The sequence below is a fragment of the Nyctibius grandis genome, chromosome 4 (genome assembly GCF_013368605.1).
Source record: "Nyctibius grandis isolate bNycGra1 chromosome 4, bNycGra1.pri, whole genome shotgun sequence".
In the NCBI taxonomy this organism is placed as follows: Eukaryota; Metazoa; Chordata; class Aves; order Nyctibiiformes; family Nyctibiidae; genus Nyctibius; species Nyctibius grandis.
The window spans coordinates 92,161,437-92,183,678 of record NC_090661.1 but is presented as its reverse complement, the minus strand read 5'-3'; the positions used below and the strand labels follow the sequence as shown (position 1 = coordinate 92,183,678).

Genomic DNA, 22,242 nt, shown 5'->3' with positions numbered 1-22,242 from the left:
TAACACTGGCACTGCTGGGTAAACCAGATGATTCCTGGTCATGGCATGAAGGGACCTACTAAGAACTGCATGGTGCAAAAATCACCAGGGCATCCTAGGATTTACAAAATCTAGTTATACTTCACAGAAAAGTGATGGAGAGGAAATGGCAGCTCCTGCCTGCTCCTTTTCTGGAGTTTTTCCTTGGCTCTCAGACATGCGTCTCTCTGCTCTATAAAAACATTCTGACAATATACTGGTAGAGATAAGCTATAACGATGGTGTCCTGTTAAATGGATGTGACATGCCCAGCAGGAAAGCACTAGGTAGATATTGCCATTGTAGCAACAGACCCGCACTGAAATCAAGTCAAAGACGCTCTGCGTGGTGTAGAGCCAGCCTGTAGGATCTGATGACCTGACTGGCCCCTGCACATCCTCAACTGCAACAGAAAGCATACGTTCAAGAGCAGCTAGAAGTAAAACAGCAGCAAAGACTCTGGTCCTCGGCACTGCCAACTACAGCCAAGGCTCTGCGCCAGGATCAGGACTGTACACTTCCTATAGGTTCCCATCCCTGGATAGGTCCATAGCCCTCTTCCCAAATACTAGTGTTTTTTTCAGGTTATGCAAACAGGCCAGAGGTTCAGCAGCTGCTAACAGGAAGCTGAAACACCCCTGTCTTAGGAGCAGAACTGAGAGCAAGGAGAGCTTGCTATTCCCACTCCCGACTGCGAGCTCCCGGTCTGGCACAGAGAAATGCACCCCTCAGGAAGCACCCTCACAGGTGTCCCAGTTCTTGGTCGCTGATGACATAAAAAATAGGCATGTGGAGCTGAATGCATGGGAAGGAGGGACTGTACCTTCACCCCTCAGAATCATCCATCCAGCTGGATGCGCCTCAGGACACTGGACCATCCCATCCCAGTCATCCATCTTTGAGGACATTAACGATAAAAGTATTGTCTTAAGTAGCCCACTGCCATCCTAATGTGCAATACTTCCAAACAGTGAGGTCTTGTATCGTCAAGGCAATGTGCAAATACTAATTGATGCCACCATTAGCCAGACAGAAAGAATAGTCCTTGTCGGGCAGACTTCCAACAGTTCTCAGCTGCCTGAATCACTGACAGTAATGAGAGCTGCTGGGTCCCAAATCCTTCTGGATAAAGCATGACCCTTCTTGGTTGACAAAACATAACAGCTTCTTAATCGCCACCTTCCAGAAAGCACTCTTGGTGCAAGGTCATTAAATAGTATCCTTCTGTGTTGAATTCTACAGGCCCACAGTCATAATTTCAGGTGCTGGCAGTCCCATCTTCCCCGAGCTATGGCTTTAACGTTCTGAGGCATTAAAGAAAGACGAGCGAACAGTAAAACCCAAGAGTGAAACTACCTGAAATCCCAACACTAAAAGCCCATACATGAATTGTATGTTTTTGCAGGCACTTTGCAATAGCAAAAGCCTGTCTGTATAACCACTTCATACCCTAATGTGTAAAGGCTTACATACTTATAGCTTTGATCCACAACCTTAAAATTAGGCCCAGGCTAAACCATTTTGCTGCTCTGAGGTCAGGGTTGCCTTTTTTTTTTTTTTCTATTAAGTTCTACATTTTATAAGTAGTGCTATTCAAAATGAAAACTTCATGACAATTCACACAAGTTTATGTTCATTATCACAGGCTTCTCTCTGCTACTTCAGCTGTGATATTTTCGGTAAAATTAATCCTGTTGTTTTTCGGCCTGGAATAGACACTTTTCTAAACTCAAGCACCACAATGAATCAATTCAGTGACAGGGAAAAAGACACCAGACTGAAGCTTTCCATGGTCAGCATCAACAGACATCTGAGTGGAGTCAACAGTAAATTATGCTCGCTCTTCAAGTGAAAGTGGTATCATCTATAATTCTGCTCAACAGATTTTAAAGAGACAATGTTGCCATCAGGCCAGGCATGGAAAGAAGAAAGAAGGGGGGAAAGAAGAAAGAAGGGGGGAAAGAAGAAAGAAGGGGGGAAAGAAGAAAGAAGGGGGGAAAGAAGAAAGAAGGGGGGAAAGAAGAAAGAAGGGGGGAAAGAAGAAAGAAGGGGGGAAAGAAGAAAGAAGGGGGGAAAGAAGAAAGAAGGGGGGAAAGAAGAAAGAAGGGGGGAAAGAAGAAAGAAGGGGGGAAAGAAGAAAGAAGGGGGGAAAGAAGAAAGAAGGGGGGAAAGAAGAAAGAAGGGGGGAAAGAAGAAAGAAGGGGGGAAAGAAGAAAGAAGGGGGGAAAGAAGAAAGAAGGGGGGAAAGAAGAAAGAAGGGGGGAAAGAAGAAAGAAGGGGGAAAGAAGAAAGAAGGGGGGAAAGAAGAAAGAAGGGGGGAAAGAAGAAAGAAGGGGGGAAAGAAGAAAGAAGGGGGGAAAGAAGAAAGAAGGGGGGAAAGAAGAAAGAAGGGGGAAAGAAGAAAGAAGGGGGAAAGGGAAAGCTAAGGAAGTCCTCCTGGATTCATCTCATTTCACTGAAGGAGCCTGGTAGGTAACTCACATCTACACAAATGAATCCTAATAAAGAAAAACAAAAGACTGGGAATTCCATCTTTGCTTGTACGTCACATTTGCTCTCTCCTCCAGGGCAGGGGGTCATTATAACCTGTAGGCATGATAGCAGGAACTAGGAAACTTAATCCTTTTTGTTGCTTTGATCAAATTGGAATCATATCCCATATAATCCATTTTGCACATATCCAGACAACAGGCTTGGTTTCAAGTCCCCTGATCTCAGGTAATATAGCAAATACTTACATCTCAGCAAAGGAAATTACTTCCTTGACAGTCAGTGGAGGCCTACTCAATACAAACAAGCCTAAGGTACAACTTACTTCATCCTAAAACAGTCACCTACATTTGCTTCCAGAAATCAATCAACACCATTCAGTAGATCACCACCAACCACTATGTGCAGCCTCGTCATCTAATATATACATTGCTACATTTTAGATCTCCACAGTCAGGCAAAATAAATCATGTCCCCAGTGTTCTTATTCTTCAGCCTTCTTCATTCCTTCATGTTTATTCTCATCTGCTATATTTATAACCACCCCTCACCCCACTTAGGCTCCAGATAAAAATCAATATATAGCCATGATTTAGCGTGGCCCAGGAATAAACCACAGGATCCTTGCTCTGTTACACAATAAACTAGGTTGCTTCAGCAGAAGAGCACATTTAAGCATTGAGTGCGTCTTGCTCCATTTATCTCTATATTTTCCTTTTCAAAGTAAAACCTGTTCATGAAGTATCTATAACATAAATAAAAAGCAATAGGAAAGTCTGTTCTAGCTAAATCAAGTTTCAAAAGCAGTTACTTTCTTTTTGCCACCACAAATCATCACAAGCCCAAAGTTCACTATTTTTCTAGGACAAAATTCATTGGGCATTCTGAAGTAGAGCCAGGGTTGCATAATTTAATTTTTCATCTCCCATTAAAACTGCTAGGCTTACCATAATCAGAATGATAAATGCAGAGTCATGTGTCTTCTTTCCGACAGTAATGCCCATCAATACTTCGAATGCAAACAATTGTGACATTTGACTTTATAAAAATTACCTGGTGCGCCAACATCACCTAATTAAATCATTTAAAAACTGCTTTTGTTACATTTAATAAATGATATATTATACTGCAATGAAACATGCAGCAATACAAATACTTCACAAATACTTCACAAAGCTAACAATTAAGGCTCACTTCACTTACGGCAATTGACAACACAAGTGCTCCTCACTTCATTCAGTTTGTGCATTCCAAATGAACTGGTTAGCGAAAAGGGTGCTTCTTTGCTAATGAGTTTTGTAATCAAGGCATCTATTTTAATTTCAAATTGGCTAGATTGGGGGAAATTGCTGAACTAAATGACTGGTTCTAATTAGGATTATAAAAATATTCATCATGCAGCAGAATTAGCGCAAGGTCTTGGTTTCCCCACATTTGCATATAGCTTAAGAGTGGGGAAAAAAACTCCTGATAAATTGTCTTCCTTTTAATGAATTGAACAAACACTATATCTGTTTTAGTCGTCCTTTCATTTAAAGGCACTGATACATATTCATGATTTGTAAATGAAGTTAAGTGATTTCGATTCCCCAGTTCATTACCATATTGAAGAAGAGACTTCTGTAAATTGCCTTTAAATACTCCCAATCTCAAGGGTTTGGTGGGTTTTTTGTTTGGTTTGGGTTTTTTTTAACTTTACTAACATTTCAGTTTATCTGTTTGATGGAGCCCTGCCTGCCTGGGAGAGCTGCTGGCAGGTGGCTTGTCCAGCAAAGGACACATGATATGTTTGTAGAACCTGATGTTCTCAGAAGAGCATTCAAAAGGCAGAGATGAAAGGCTTTATTTGTGGTTAAGTCATGGGAACAAGACTCTATCTGGGTTCAGTTTCTGACTTTGTTATAGTCCTCAGTGGTAGTTAGGCAATGAAACACTTTAATGACCTGTGCCTGAATACACTATGGACGCTCTGGGGACAATGCTTTGTCTGTTAGCTTCATGTTTAATTGCAAGCTCTCTGGGGAAGGGATTGCTTCTTAATATGAACATGTAATACAGTGGACCAGTCAGTATGGTAGCAATTTCTAAGAGCAGTTACTGTAATATGGCTTGTATTAAACATGAAACACTAAGTGTTCTTTATAGCTAGGCAACATACCCACTTTATTTCATTCCTCAGTACGATAGGTCTGTAGGAGTAATTGCTATTATGGGAGCTTTCTCGATTTCTTTCCCCTTTGGGTGAAGAAAAGAATGCAGTACGTGTGCCTCCAGCTTCACTCTGCAGGGTGCTCAAATGCCAAGTGACTGGTGCAAGATAAATTTGAAAGCTGAGTATTGTATCCATAGAACTGGAACCACAGTCATCATGCTCTTCAGATATCAATGAGCCATGATGAGAAATTAGCCCCAGTGTGTTCTCTCATATCATACAATGAAATGGTGATTCTACCATGAGGATCCATGTGGGAGCAGAAAGAGCTTATTTTCCTTGTTAAATATAATGTTCACATCTTGCTAAGAAAAGCTGAGTTTTACCCAAGAGGTGCAGTCTCGAGCTGTTACTGATAAAAGGAGAGGTTGCTCACACTTCTGACAACTACAGTTACATCTGAATTCCAGGACCAGGAGTGCTGCTGAGGACCAGGTGAGAGCTCTGTGGTCCTGATGATTTACATCAAAATGAGATGTGGGGCAGCAACCAACTCACCTTTCCTCATCAGCCCCATACCTCAGTTCCTAAGGAAAGAAAACCTACAGGCCTGGAATCACATCTCACTTTGGATGTGCAGTGGCACACACTGCCTAATTTCAGCACAGCTGCAGTGTGCAGGTTGTATCTTAGAATCACACTGCCCAACATCAGAAGTTCCAACTCAAAATGCAACATTCTCACCTGAACAAAACCCTGAAGACCCACATGCGTAAGTTTCCATAAAAGGCACAGAAAAATCTGAGACCAGGGTCTGGGGCACTTGCTGGGAATGAACTCCTCAGTCTCTGCACAAGTGAAGCTGAGCACAGCAGATGGAGGGGGAGCTAAGCCCGAAAGCCTACAGCACTGGCACCCGCTGAGACACAGGGACCAAGGGTCCCCCCCTTCAGCGGACCGAGGGCTCTCTAATGACCCAGTGCAGTGACCTGCTATGACAGGGAAAGAGGAGAGGAGGAGTTGTCATCTTCTCTGTGTGTGAATGTGCATATGAAGGTCTGACTTAGTTTCTTTATATGACTCCTCTTCAGAAGCAGCCACATGAAGAAGACAAGGGTCAAGAGGTATAAGTCACACCGGGAGAGGTTTCATTTTGGTATAAGACAGACATTTTTTACAGCGAGAACAATCAATCACTGGAACCTCCTCCTCCCCCTGGTGACATGGTAGAGTCCCCATCACTGGAGGCTTTCAAGACATGACTGTACACAGTGCTAGATAATCACACCTAGGCACCCTTTCCCACAAAAGGTTGGACCAGATGATCTTTTGGGATCCCTTCCCACCTGGGCTGTTCTATGATTCTATGAAAATGGCTCATCACAAAGAATCCCAAACAAAGATAGATGACTGCCTGGAATAAGGTGCCTACATTTTGAGAAGAACATGAACCCAGCCTTGCGCTCCTCTCAGCAAGTCCCACTGGATTTCCTTGGCAGCACTCTACCCAACTGGATGCTGTCAAAAAAAACCCCAAACAAACAAACAAAAAAAACACCAAAAAACCAAAACAAACAAACAAAAAATCACAAAAAAAAACCACCAAAAAAACCCCAAATTCTACCCTTAGCTGTCTAACTGCCCTGTGTTGTATTGGGACCCTGTGCACAAACCCCGGGGGAGAATTTCGCCTAGCAGCAGAGAGGCACTACCTTTGTTGCTCTGGATCTGTGTCTGGGCTATTAAAAAAACCCCACAACTTTCCCAGGTAGTCCCAGTGTTATCTGTGATTCTTTCTGATAAATTCAGCAGTGTCTAGTCAAGATAGTCAGGGCTCTGACATGCACTGCATTCATTTTTCAGATCATAACTTACCACATCTGCAACACTGAAGGAATCTCCTCAGCCAGGCCTGATACTGTCTGCCAGATGCAACTTGGTGATACAGCAGAATGTTATCTTGCACATTTTATTTATCACCTCATTCGAAGAGATATTAAGACACCCACTTTCTTTTGTTCACTTTCTGCTGAAGATTAAGCCCTGTTGAGGGAGAAGCCACTGATTGCCAAATTTCTTGTTTATCCAGTGTTCTCAAATTCATAATGGTGTAGCTGGGGAATTTTAAATGGTCTATTATTGAATTATTCAGTCTCTCACTTAGTCCCAGTGGGTTCCCAATCACAGTTTGGCCTGTAAGGAACAGGTAGAACTCTATCTCTTTGCATAGTTTTTCTCTCTTAACAATGGTGATTTCAAATAATTTAAATATCTCTCTCCCTATTTCCCTAATATTTTCTCTCTTTTCTTAAAATTATTTTTTAAACAAATATTCATGCAAGAGAGTTGTGCATGTTGCTCTGAAAGAAGTTTCAATGTCATTCTATTTCCACCTCCAGACTGATCCATTCCCCAGAGGGGTATTGGGGTGTGGAAAATTGAGCTTATTGAGAATTAATTGATTCCTTGGATAAATGAGACAAATGATGAGGTACTTGACATATTAGTATCAGAAATGCAAGACAAGTTCAAGTTCTTCATCCCCAGCCACTATGAATGGCAGCAACGATAACTATACCTCATGTACATGCTGGTAGACTCTGAGCTTTCACAACACTTCATAAAGCAGTTTCCAATGCTTTCTAACAGAGAATATCACAGCTTTTTCATATATTCCCCTTCACATCACACTTTGATACAAGGGTCATTTAAAATGGCTTCCTATATATTTTCTGCAAAAACCTGGGCAAAGTGGGGGATGAAGGCAAATTTCCCCTTTACATTGGCTCATATATCCAAGTGCCAACACAGACACTACCAGTGAGACCCAGCCTGACTTGCAGCAAAATTGGCTGTAACATTTACATAGTGTCCACCTTCTGTCAAAGGCCATAGGGGGCCATTAACAGTACCAACATGTGCACACATCAGATTGCACTATTTTATCAATAAAGTAGACACACACAAAGCTACTGGGAAGAGATCCAAGATTTTCAACTTACAAGATGCAATTAGTCTCCCAGGGCCTGATAATTGCACAATGCCACATGGCTGCTCAGGGGGGAGTAGTACACCCACCCATGCTTGCTTAAAGCCCTGCAAAAATTCCTCCTGTCTATGCTTTACATGTTGTGAGAAGACATTAGGGTCTCCAAACTTGCTACACGTTTGTGCCCACTCAAACAGATTTCTTGGCTCAGCCATACTCCATTTATTTGAAAATACAAGAGAGTTAGCAAGGCAAAAGAGGTCATAATTGGCTACAAAAAATAAGAACAGGAACTGATATGCTGTGTTGACTCATACTGAGGAAGTATCCTCAAAAACTCTTTCAATACTCCAAAGAGAAATCAAACGGTGGTGGTTATGAATTGTCCTTAAATGAACAAAGCAGCCACAGAGCAAAACATCTTTCAGAAAGCCTGATGAGCTCCAGCCCTCTCACTGAAACTTCTCCCTTGCTCCTGGGAATAGCCCCAAGCAGGAAAAAGAGGGACAATACCCATGTAGGAGTGGCAACAAAAGATCTGGGGACTGAACTGATACTGTATTCAATTATTTCAGTTGATGGAAGAGGCAACGTTGTCAGAAAGCCTTTGGCTTTCTCAGCTGTGAAGTCATATCCTAAGGAGAAGTTCTGTTGAGAAGAGATAGACTCCTTCTCTTAAAGAAGAGGAAGGTCATTTTCAGACATAAGACTGCCGTGAGGCTTGGGCTTTAAACTAGAATCATGTGAGACTGGTAGCAAAAGTCCACAGACCAGTATAAAAAACAGATCTGTAAAAGGGATAAGCTAGGGGAGCAGGGTTATTCAACAACAAGGCTCTAAGAGGAGCAGTGAGAAGAACAGTAAGTCTATCTGCAGAGCATCCTGCAATGCCTGAACATCAAGGCTGAGAGTAAGAGAGCCAGAAGGAGAAGCTGGAAGCACAAACTTATGATCAAAATTACACATAATAGTGGCATAACAGTGACTGGCTGAGAAAATTCACAACTAGAATATTACTGCAGGAAGGCATCACTTGCTCAGGAAAGAGAGGACAAGCGTTGCTTATCACAGATACACACACTCAGTCTGAGATCTCACAGCATTCTCCTAAACAAGCAAAAGACTGTAGGAAGTTACTATTAGCTGGGTAAAAAACTAACTGGGACACCATATTCTGAAAAGAATTATTACTTGGCCGCTGTCAAACTGCAGGGGACATGTAAAGACTGTGGTTCCACAAGGATGTCACAGAGTTCTACATTATTCCATTTATTCACTACTGTCTTAGAATAGTGAATACACCTCCTAAGTTTGGAACAGTTAATACATCTTCTAAAACACCAGCTTGGAAGGGACAGTAATTCTGTTAGAGGACAGAATTCAAAATGTCTTGGGTTTTTCCAGTTGGTTTGTTGTTTTTTTAATCAACTGGATAAATAGCATAATATTGTTGTCAGCTATGTGGAAGTTAGCTAAAGAGAAGAAAGGATGCTTAGGATAAAAGAATGATTAAAAAAAGAGGCTTGAATCATGGCTATGGAACTGTATGTCAGAAGACCTCAGAGAAAAACTTTCTAACAAGAAGATCCAAAACATTGACTATTTTTATGTCACAGGAAAACTTTAATATTGTTTTCTATTTTTATACAGAAAACAATTTTAAAGTCTTTTGATCTAGGCAGTGACCAAATCAATTATTTGTAGGGCACTAGCTATTGATATTTTATTTCACTGTGTGGAACAACATACTAGGCAAAATGGATTTTCAGATTCATCATTCTCGTTAATTTCCAAGTTGACCGCAGCTTGCTTACAACACCGTATTATTGTTTTTAACTGAAATAAAATTAATAAAATAAATATTTATCTGAAAGCTACTTTTTAATCTAAGAAACGAAATTAAATTTGCAAACTTGTTTACACAGTCATAGTTTTGAGAGGATGGATTAGTCCTTCCCTTAATAGTTCCTGGTGCTGGGAGTCGAATTGTATGTATTTGATTTGTTTTCAGTTATTTACATTTTTAAATCTGCCTCTAAAGTAGTCACTACAAATGGACTTCAAAGGTCAAGCACACTTTTAAAGCTTAGAGAGGTGGAAGATTATGGTCTCCCACCGTCGAAGTGGCTGCACCGCTGAACATACAGCAAGCCACCGACTGTCATCAGCACCTTCCTTGTAACAGTATCTGTGGATGAATATTATCTGCAGTTTACAGAATAATGAAAACCTTTGTATTTTATGTCCTTTCAAGCATTTAAATCAAAGGTGTTTCAGAGTAGTTGTATCCCACAAACTTGGATACATGAAGTGAGAAAGCAAGCACTATTTGATCCAGGACCACCTATTTTGTGCCAGGTGACTTCATGCTGCCTCACAGGAAAATGCACACAAAAACAAAGGACAGAGGAGTACCAGCAGAACCAGGCTGCAGTTGGAGAATTAGACCCTGACAACAGCATGGCATCTCTTTGGATAGCCTTCTCACAACTGCAGAGCACTACTGCAGCCTCTCTAGACACTTATTTTAGGAGATCTTGATAACTCCCTTCTGGTCAGCAGCAGAGAGATCAAATGATCACTGCCACTGGCATGACCCCGTGATCACATCTAGGAGAGAGGGCATGGCATAGCAGTGTGGGAAGGTGTGAGATCCAGATTTGGCTTCTAGAGAACAAAAGAGAAGAACAACCACAACAGTCTTATGAAGATGCACAAGACCTGATGAAGCTACTTAAGGATTTAGGATTTTTAACCTAAAAGACACTTTCTTGTTGTCATTGGCCTAACCCCCATCTAAGAGAAGGTCATGACAGACCTCTGATTCCCACTCAGCTGTGGCAGTACTCCTGTTTCCAGACAGGCAGGAATGTATTACACTGGCCTCGCAGGGGACTTCATCTGGCAACTTCATACAGCAGCGCTGTCACAATCTATAGCACTGCCTTTGTGCTCTAACAGCACTGCCCCTTATCTCAGTATGAACTGTAACTGCAGTGAAGGTGCATGATCCTGAGCCAGAATGACAATTCTTTTACAGCTCTTACTAAGCCAAAAGGGGGTTGAGAACAACCTACACCTGGGTTATGTTAAGCCAATGCTTCAGCTGGGAAAAGCGCTGCCTCCATGGTTCCACTCAAGGATTACCTTTCAATCAGCACTTGAGGTCATCTTTCTGAACACTGAAGAAAACCATCATGAGTGGCCTTGAACGTAAAAGGCAGATATCAAGGCAAAGCCTGAACTTCACATTGCTCCATTTTCATTTGACTAACAAGCTGCAGAGCACATCATCTTTGCTCTTACATATTTGTTCAGCTTCTGGGGTAAAATGCAAGAAGCCTCAGGGTGTTTCTAACTCACAGTTCATTTTCCTTGACTCTCTTCTGAGCAGAAGAGTACAGCTGATGTGGGCACTCAGATGCATTAGTTTGAAGGAGCAGAAGCAAAAATGCTCCTGAGCTACTATTGCTGTACTGGACCAGGGGAGCACAATTACAACCTCACAGTCAAGTGCATGTGCATACTTCGTATTTTGATTTCTCCTTCCAGTAGCTCACATGTCATAAAAAGACTATAAAGCACTGGAAATAGAATCACAGTGTTTCAACCCAAGAGCAGATGCTCTGCACTCACTACAGCTGTATCTCTTTGCAAACACATACTCAGCATGTCATATCTGGCTTCTCACATCCATGAGCACCTCATCAGATGTCTGTTTCTTTCAGGGCTGTCTATGTACAAACACCAGTACCGTTTAAAATCTTTACCTCCAGTTTAAAAGTGGCATCAAACCATTCCATGACATCAAATAAATAGATTGGTCATTCTAGCCTACTTCAAAATCCCTATTACACTGAACATCTGAGTGCACAAAACTATTTGACATTTGACTAACTCCTTCATACAGTAAGGACTTGATACTATGAAAAGAGTGTATTTACAATGGCTTTGTGCTTGCAAATGTCACTCAAGCATCATCAGTAGCATAGCGGCAAACCACCTGGTGCCTGCCATGGCATTCTGTTAACAAGTGGATGGAAAGGTTACATTGGGAAGTACAGCAGTAGATTATTTGATTACTCTCTCAGTAGCTACTTCGGTAAAGACTTGCACTAGCCATTCAACGGAAAGTCTGTCAAATACAAGAGGCACAATATTTTGAGTGTATTGTCTTTATAGCTAGGATGTGAGACTGACTAGTTTAGAAAACTTCAAAAATAACTGTAGGAATTGAAAATCCCACCCAGAACACATACACACTTAACAGACTAATGCGAAAAACTTAAAGAGGCTATTCAGCATGTTTAGACTTTCCAGAGTCTATGGATGACAGAAACAGAAGAGGAGGAAAGATAAAAGCTTGGCAAGTTTTAAGCTTTCTGAATTTTGTAACTTGATCATCTGGTCTATGTCTCAGCTTTAGGCTGTAGTGAGGACTGCTGTTCCAGAACAACACTTTACAAGTCACACTGCACCTGCATTGCTCAGCATTTTTCAAGACAAATGAGTGCTATGTAAGAGTAGTCTTGCTAAGGACAAAGTAACAGACTTAAGAGTTGTCTCACTAACAGAAAGCGCTGCAAAGTGACTTAAAAAGTGGTACGGAGGAATTTGTCATTTGTTGCTGCTCACTGATTTCCAGGTAACAGAGTTCAGTTTGCAAGCAGAAAGAGCATCCCATCACATGCAACAGGCAGCTGTTATGGACCAATTCAGCCTGAGTGCTCGATCCTCAAAGACAGCTCAGCAATCACCAAGGCCTACAAATCAACAGATTTTTAGAACAGCTTCATGTGTCACATCAAGTCTCAGATTCTTCAAATACATTGCAGATAAAACCAACACTAGAGGCAACGTAGGCCCACTGATGAAAGAGGTGGGGGTCCTGGAGACAGAGGATAAAAAGAAGGCGGAGTTACTGAATGCCTTCTTTGCCTCTCTCTGTCTATACTGTTGGAGGCTGTCCCGAGGAGCCCCAGACCCCTGAGGCCCCAGAAGAAGTCAGGATAGAGGAGGAGTCTGTCTTGGTTGATGAGGGCTGGGTCAGGGACCAATTAAGCAATCTGGACGTCCATAAATCCATGGGCCCTGATGGGATGCACCCGCGGGTGCTGAGGGAGCTGGCGGAAGTCATTGCTAGGCCACTCTCCATCATCTTTGCTAAGTCGTGGGCAACGGGAGAGGTGCCTGAGGACTGGAGGAAAGCAAATGTCACTCCAGTCTTCAAAAAGGGCAAGGAGGAGGACCCGGGTAACTATAGACCGGTCAGCCTCACCTCCATCCCTGGAAAGGTAATGGAACAACTTGCCCTTGGTGCTGTCTCTAGGCACATCAAGGATAGGGGGATCATTAGGGGCACTCAGCATGGCTTCACCAACGGGAAGTCATGCTTAACCAACCTGATAGCCTTTTATGGGGACATAACCTGGTGGATAGATGATGGTAAAGCAGTGGATGTGGTCTATCTTGATTTCAGTGAAGTGTTTGACACGGTCTCCCACAGCATCCTCACAGCTAAACTGAGGAAGTGTGGTCTGGATGATCGGGTAGTGAGGTGGATTGTGAACTGGCTGAAGGAAAGAAGCCAGAGAGTGGTGGTCAATGGGGCAGAGTCCAGTTGGAGGCCTGTATCTAGTGGAGTCCCGCAAGGGTCGGTACTGGGACCAGTGCTATTCAATATATTCATTAATGACTTGGATGAGGGAATAGAGTGCACTGTCAGCAAGTTCGCTGATGACACAAAACTGGGAGGAGTGGCTGATGCGCCGGAAGGCTGCGCAGCCATTCAGAGATACCTGGACAGGCTGGAGAGTTGGGCAGGGAGAAATGTAATGAAATATAACAAGGGCAAGTGTAGAGTCCTGCATCTGGGCAAGAACAACCCCAGGTATGAGTACAAGTTGGGGACAGACCTGTTGGAGAGCAGCGTAGGGGAAAGGGACCTGGGGGTCCTAGTGGACAACAGGATGACCATGAGCCAGCAGTGTGCCCTTGTGGCCAAGAAGGCCAATGGCATCCTGGGGTGTATTAGAAGGGGTGTGGCTAGTAGGTCAAGAGAGGTTCTCCTCCCCCTCTACTCTGCCCTGGTGAGGCCACATCTGGAATATTGTGTCCAGTTCTGGGCCCCTCAGTTCAAGAAGGACAGGGAACTGCTAGAGAGAGAGTCCATCGCAGAGCCACAAAGATGATTAAGGGAGTGGAACATCTCCCTTATGAGGAGAGGCTGAGGGAGCTGGGTCTCTTTAGCTTAGAGAAGAGGAGACTGAGGGGTGACCTCATTAATGTTTATAAATATGTAAAGGGCAAGTGTCATGAGGATGGAGCCAGGCTCTTCTCAGTGACATCCCTTGACAGGACAAGGGGCAATGGGTGCAAGCTGGAACACAGGAGGTTCCACATAAATATGAGGAAAAACTTCTTTACGGTGAGGGTAACTGAACACTGGAACAGGCTGCCCAGAGAGGTTGTGGAGTCTCCTTCTCTGGAGACATTCAAAACCTGCCTGGACGTGTTCCTGTGTGATATGGTCTAGGCAATCCTGCTCCGGCAGTGGGATTGGACTAGTTGATCTTTCGAGGTCCCTTCCAATCCCTAACATTCTGTGATTCTATGATTCTTTCTATCTTTCGTACCACCACCACTACTAAAGTTTCCATACCCATCGTGATCCCTGTATAATGCCACTCCCTTTAGCAAGCTTACTTTGGAGTCACTGGGTGGGTTTTGAGCAAGACCTACAAGGTGAGAGCAGTAAAGCACACCAAAATTTCTTCACCATCTCTGGAAATGTGCAGTTCTAGACACTATCCCCTTCAACACCTGGCTCAAGAATCATTGAAATATGAAATAAATTGCTCACCTTTTGATCCAGACTGTAGGCCAAGATCCACTCTTCCTGCTTGGGGTGGAAGAGCAAGCTCTGGATATAGAAGTTCAGGCGATACTTCTGGTAGGTAGCCCCTTCATCAGAGCTGATGAGGATGCTGCTCTCCATCTCTGGATCACTAAGCAGCATGATCTAAATAGAAAAATGGAGGGAAAAGAGTGTTAATGGAAAAGTGAAACTGAACATAATTTAAAAGTGAGGTCATACAGCACTGATTCCTATTTGATGTATTCAGAACATTGCTCAACAGTGTAAATAGCCCATAGAATTTCCCAAATAGTTTTAAGTGCTTCACTTTCATCTTATTTGGTGTTTCATTCATAGATTCATTCAGGGATTTTTTTTTTTCATTTTATTTTCATCTAGATAAATTCAGAAAGCCTAGGCAAGAATAAAAAATTCTATGTTGATATAGAAAGCGATTTTGGTTGGGTATAGCAAATTCAGACAGCCACACCAGGCTTTCCTGTTCCCTTTCCAGTCTACCACCTCTCTTCCCAAATGTGGAATACTCTCTCCAAAAGTACACAACAGGGCACTCCTGAGATTTAAGGGTCATTATTTGGCAGCTTACAGAGCTATAGATGAGAGCATCACCTCTCTGGAAATACAGAATGCCTACCTGGCTCAGCTGCTGGCATCTGAAAATAGTCCATGTGCGTGTGCACAAACATTGATACACGATGTCATATATCATGCTTCCAATTTATACAGTAGGAGATATTCATTCACTGAGTGAAGACATAATTTTCCCCAAGCATGGGTAAGTGTATGACCTCAATTTGTGCAGGGAGGAAAACACTTCTGAGCTTCTAATTTTAATTAGAAAATTATTACCAATATTTTAAAATGGGTTGATTCCACATTATCAGATGGCATGCTCTACATAAATGTTATCAAGAAAAACATTGTGGAAACATTAACACCATCTTATTAACATCTGGAGAAAACAACATCACATTAAAGCAAATGCCAGTACCATAAAATAAAGGCAAACAGTGGGAAATAAATTAGAGCTGTGCTAAACACAGCAGGTTATTGATACAGTAGCTGAAATACAGAAACTGCCTTTCAGCAGGAAAACAGATACAAGAACTGCCTTTCTTAGCCAGCTGCAGATGAACAGCTAGCTGAGATCCATTGCAGTTTCGTTACACTTGCATGTCCACATTCACTTTTCTTATCCACCTTCACAGAGCTCTAACTTCAACACTACGATAGGGAAACACATTAATTTTGACAGCAAAAATCAGTTACAAGGAATGGTAAGACCCTTTGTATGTTAGACCTTGATCAAGCAAAAAATTTCAGCACTTGTTTAATCTTAAGCACCTCATTAACTCCATTAGGTCACCAAGAGAAAGTGAATATAACGTAAATGGTTTCTGATCCTTTCCATTAAGAAATGAAAAGGGCCTTTAAAACTAGAACTGAAAGTTGTCCCCAGGTGAAGCCACCTGTATGAATCCAGCCTGAGCTCAGAACTCCTTCAACATCCCTCACATGTACTGCTTACCATCCTCATAAAGCAACCTCTACCTGTTCCCAGAGAAAGCCACAGGACAAGTCCTGAGAAAGTGCACTTGCACTGTGCTCTGGTGCACAGCTTGGGAAATGGGAAAAGTCCCCACAGGCAACTGACTCCTTGGGAATTAGTCTTGAGAATAGGTCCCAATGGCCTCCACCTAGAAGGAAGCTCTGGTACATTTCTTCTTTTGAATCAGATCAAAATATGTATTTCATTTTGCTCCAAACAAGAATGGTTTCCCCACTATTTCAAGATTTTTTTTCTGTCCCTAGTGACTTAGACTTCAAAGACATTTTGTCCCTGTCACTGTTTAAAGCTGGGCCGGCCATTAAACCTGTGACAGACACTCTCTGTTAACCCTCCCCCCCACCCGAAGGGAAAGGGAAAAGGGAGAGAGACTTATGGATTGGAAAGTTAAAACAGTTTTAATAAACTATAATAAATGAAAAAGAGTATAATAATAATATTGGAATAATCAAATATATACAAATATATACAAAACCAAGATCGAGCTCCCCCGCTGTCGGCCACGTCACCACCGGCACTGCAGGGCAGGCTCCGGGAAGGCCCAGGCTGGGCCCAGCGACGGACGAGAGCTGGATTCAGGAATGCACGGATCGGGATCGGGGACAGCAGGAAAACGGACAGAGTCCTCTTCGGACACCAGCCATAGCAGAAAGAGAGCGAGACCCTTGTGAACCCCCCGCTTTATACTGAGAATGACATGTATGGGATGGAATACCTTCGTTGGTCAATTTTGGGACACCTGCCCTGTCTGCTCCTCCCTGCAGGTGCAACCCCCCTTTGGCTCTCCACTCGTAAGCAGCAAGGAATTTAGCAGTGACCTTGGTTTCTCTAAGAAAAAGTTCAGCAAGCGCCTTTCTGCATAACATCCCTACCAGTGCCTCAGCGATAACTACAAACTTCGAACGTTATCAGTCCTGGAAGCAGACACTGTCTGCAAAACATGCAGTTAGTTTCAGAAAGTGCAGTTACTTAGAAGAGACTTAGCTGAAAGTAAAAATCACTGAAAGGAAAATTATCCTGGTTTAGGCCAAACCAGGACAGTCCCCCAAGTATACCCCTGTTCATCTACAGCATGTTGCCTGTGCCAGACAGAAAGCTGTAACATACTTTAGCAAAAATTGCTTGCATCTGCAGAATGCAAGAACGATGTAAGATTGCCAGTATAACAAAATATTCCAGAGAGATCTTACATTTAAAAGGAAGGAAACTTCAGGAATAAAAAGATTTTCCTCGTGATATCGCAGAAGGTTACAAAGTTAATAATGCTGTATATTTAAAGGTCACTGTTAAGAGTTCTGCCCTGAGATAAGGAGCACAAGACAGCTAACAGTTGCATAGATCTGACGTGGTACACACACACAAAACATCCACTCCACCCTTTCACACACGAACTATCCACTTCAGTGGAAAGTTCAAGAAACGGGATGAGATGGAAAAGGCAATGTTTCCTTCCACCAGATGGTTCACAAAGCCGGGAATTACCTCTGGGAATTACCTCTGGAAGCGTAACAGTGGTTGCAAGATCAAATAATAAAACCATCAAGCTAGGAAAAATAACAGCGAGAGAGAAAGCTGGAAGAGTCTAACAACAGTCATATCTTGTTGTAAGTGACATCACATTAGTCACCCACCCTCCTTCACCAATTTCTGATATCAGCCCCCCATTCTTCAAATGGAGAAAAGAACATACCCAACATCTCTGTTGTCACCCATCCTCACAGGCAAGGCTGATTCTACACAAAAGCAGGATGGAACAAACAGGAGGCTCAGAGTGAAAAACAAAAGGCCACTACCAGTCATGCAGCTAGGACTGGTACACAGTTTGGTTATGTGGCAAGCAGCAAAAGAAGAGTGGGAGACTGGGCTTTATTTTTCTATTGTTTGTCCTTTTTTGTGCTGGAAGCTATGGGGGAAGGGACAACTTTTGGCAGAGGAAATAACAGGACATTTGTCAAAGGCCTGAAACTGCCACTTCTCGTTATGGGGCCACGGAGGAGGATCCACCTCAGTAGTGATTTAGATTAATCACTTTTCATTAGGAGCCAATAAACAAACTCCAGTCAGAACGAGCATTTCCACCAGCACCCTGTGTTGCCATTTATAATTGCCATAAGGAACAGCAAAGGAGCACCAGAGAGTTGTCAAATGTAATTTATAGGTTTTTAAGATCTAATCATTTTCTATAATATTAAATTAAATGGCAGCCTTTATTAAAAAGGAAATTACATTTCACCTTGCTATATTCTAGAATATATATACACACACACATATATATAAAATACTATTATCAGTTGCTGCCTTCTCTAGTTGAAGTGGAGAGGGGAAGGGGAGGCAGGATTGATTACTACTAAGGGCATGTCCTTGAAAACATACTTGAAATGAGGTGGTTTGTACTACATAGCTTTTCCTCTAGACACTATAGCCTGACCTCCAAAATTCAGTGGACAATAAATGGCAAGTACCAGACAAAACAGACCAGGCTGAAAATCGGACTGAACTTCAGGTAGCTCCTTAGGAGATGAATGCAGAGGAAGAGAGCTGTCTGGTACAGCTTAAAGGTATCTCCTTTAAAGCAGGAGCTTTGGGGACAATGATGACACATACAGAGCTATTCTGAATGAACTCCAGTTCAGCGCAACACCAGACACCAGCAAGGGAAGCTCAAAGAAGGGAGATGATTCAGAGGGGCCACCTTGCAAGAACAGCATAAACTGTGATGTGTGGACTGAGATCTTCAGTATGTGATCAGGAAAAACATCCAGCTCTGAATACTTCAAGGGGATTTATCCCAGAAAATAAGAAGCACAGGCTGCAGGCAGAAAGAACAAGGAGGGGAGGTGTCATACCTATACCTGCCATGATATATTTGGTACATAAACCATAGAAGTAGCTAAGAGTCACTCATATTTGTTGACCCCTTAAAGGAGCTCTGAACAAATGCAGAAGCAGGGAGGAAGGAAAGTGACACCATATCACAGCACAAATCCACTAATACAGAATGGCCTCTGCTAGGGCTAATATAATAAAAACTAAGGCAGGATTTGTAACTAAGAATCTGAGTTCCTCCTACCCTGATTAAAATTCCAGGTATGTCACTGAGTTAATGCAAACACCTTCCTTCCTCAATACTGGTTTCATATAGGCTATGTGCAGGTGGATGAGTCAAGACGGTGACACACTCCTCTTCCTCTGCTCCACGCTAGTCAGGCACAAAGACGACTCTGATCTGGAATATTGAACCACACCAGTAATAAACTAGCACGCTTCTCACGGGCACAACACTAAGAATGTACCCAGACTCTACTGACTTGGAGCTACAGGTAGCCTGAGCTCATATCTGCCTGAATCTGCCTACTGTGGTTATGCCAAAGACTCCCCTATAGCTTGGCACTCAGTTCTCTCAGTATCCTTCGCAGTTCTGCCCTCGTGTTAGCAGGCCTGCTTGGCACATCACCGCTATCCTTCCTCTTCTGCACCCAAAGCGCAAGAACAGCCCCTCTCACCCCCACCATATTGCCTGTATCCAGAGCATCAGATTCAAAACCTTTATCATCGCTCCAGCTCCCTGGTTCTGTGTTATCCCAACACAACAGATATCTGTTTTGTACACAGATTAATCTTTTAATAAACTACCTCTGGACAAAAAAAAAAAACAACATGCCACATAAAAGCCATTTTTATTAATATGTTTTCATTGAATCCTTTTCTTTTTCTCAACCAACATAAATTTTCACTGTGAGTTACCAAAGTGCATCTCTTTAAATCAGCACGGAGAAATTTTATGGGTACAATATCTGTAGCAGTAGCACCACTGAGCTACATTAGCAGGAAGCATCCTAGTAAATGAATAAAGAAGTCAGGTTCAAAATAAATGTCTTTTGTTCCCAGAAATAAGTAGATAGCACTAAACCATTGTGTGCTGCCTTCTGATTTTTCTCTTCATTTTAATGCGCTTTTCATAAGTGGTCCTTTTCAGAGGTCCCAGTCACATTCTTATTCACCTATATAAAGTGCTATTCTAAAAAGAAATAAACAAAACAGTTAAAAAAAAAATCCACCTACAAACCACCCAAGCCTCCATAGCTACAAAAGAAACCCAGCTCCTTAGCAAAGTATTAAGCAATTTGCTCTGTAGCACTGCGTTGTCCTTTTCTGCAATTGAAAAGGTAGTTCTGCCACACGTACTGCTGCAAAACCAGAAACTTAAGGTTTCAAAAAACTTTAGGTCCTTCCTAAAGCCAGGCTACATCTACATCAACAACAGGAAAACACAAATCTGATCTAAAAAAGGAAAAAGCTTTTTTTTTTTTATTGCTTTCTCATTTTGATTTAAAACATTTAAAGGACTGTATGGTCCCACAAGACCTCTGGAGCTAAGCCTACTTCCCAACAAAGTTCCATATTAGCTTTTGAATTTAAAAAGCCAAAAAGCCAATTTATGCTGAAATGTCAATGCAAATGGAGGATTTTTGCTTTGTTTGGACTTATGATGTCTTTTCCTCCTTTTGAAACTAAAAAACCAAAAATCAAATGACATTTAAAGGCTTAAAGATACAAAAATCATTTTCTTCCTTCAAAACATCAGTTCGTCTCAAATATGTTCAACATGAATAGTTTGGAAATCTCTTAAGGGAAAAGTAATTTTTTAATGCTAAATCATTTTAGAGTAAATGTTTGACCATCTGAAATTTCTCACTGGCAAATATTTGGTTATTACTTCCCCTCCCATTCTTCCTCTCTCTTACATCATTACTGTAATTTACTTGCCCTGCAGGCTAAAGGATGCCGTCGGAGGTATGTACACAACCTCTTAGAACACAGCTACACAGTATACCTGCAGCCCTTCTATGCCAATCTCATGGAGGACAGATGCAACTCATTACAAAGAAAATCTCATCCTGTTTTCTTCTTTCCTCACCATGTGTCAGTTCAACTAAAAAACTTCAGTTTAATTACATCAGCCCAAACCCCTCCAAAACAAAAATGCACTAGTGTCACAAGTAACTGTCTACTTACCAGCAAAAGTAACACCCATATAAATCAGCATTAAACTAAAAATATCTTTGCAAGGTTCACACTAGTTTAGAAAGCACACCTTAACTTTACACAAACTTTTACAGAAGATGTTCAGAAATGGCTAGATACCTGCTCACTGCCCTGCAGATATACTGACTCGTACAATAATCAGGGGAAAAGGAAGCCAACCTCTTCTTTCCAGTCAGCATGACCAGTGTTATCAGTCAGACAGGAAAAAATGGGAGATTGCAGTGATAAAAATTTGCTCTAGAGAGAAATCCTATATATTTACATACAAGCAAAGCAATGCACCCTATTACTTAGTGATCAGCACCTATGACAAGAGGGACATCTGCTCTCTGGGAAGCCAAACAAGATAGCCATGAAGAGGGCAATGGCTTGCACATAATTACTAACTTTGTGTCCCAAAAGGAAAACACTCATTACAACCCCTTGTGTTACAGAGTAGCCCAGATTCAGGTCTCCTTCGTGCTTCACATGGCACAAATCTTCCTTAATGTTAAGGATAACCTGTGGGCATCAGTCAAGCAGTAAAGGTGCACTGAGCTTTCATGAGAGATAAATTGTCTGGACCTACCCCTTTTCAACTTCTTATAACTTCACTTCTTATTGCCCAAAATTTAACATTAATAACAGATTTAATTAATGAATATAGCACCAGATCACCATCTCTCAGAACCATAACACTGTAATCTTAAAGGATGAAGTGCACTGCACTCACTTCATAAGGGTTTATGAAGCATGTGTTATAAAAGTACCTCAACCATAAGGCTTTTACACCTTGGCACTTCACTTCAATACAATCCCATAAAATCCAAGCAATCTTTAAGTGTTAAAGGTGACTTTCACTACTGTATTTATTATTGGATAATGAAAAATGAGTCAGACACCCATAGAAACTGAGCGATGAAATAGAGCTTCCTAAGACTTTTGCATTGGGTCTGCATTGTATGTACCGTGACCAAAGAACCAAATAGCTCTCTCAAGACCCTTCAGCCACTTGATGCTAACCTCTCTCCAGAGCTTCCTTCCCACCAGGACTTCTCTGTAATTTAATCACAAACCAGCCTCTACTCTGCAGAATGCTATTGCCTGTCACTGAACTTTCCAGA

General features: G+C 42.1%; 1 protein-coding gene across 1 annotated transcript in view; it reads right to left on the bottom strand.

Moving 5' to 3' along the window:
- The window catches only part of SORCS3 (sortilin related VPS10 domain containing receptor 3), a 316,197-nt gene that overhangs the window by 127,524 nt on the left and 166,431 nt on the right, over positions 1-22,242 (bottom strand). Inside the window, exon 4 of the mRNA XM_068397886.1 lies at positions 14,512-14,670. Coding sequence (XP_068253987.1) covers positions 14,512-14,670 — 159 coding nt within the window. The remainder of the gene's footprint in view (positions 1-14,511; positions 14,671-22,242) is intronic.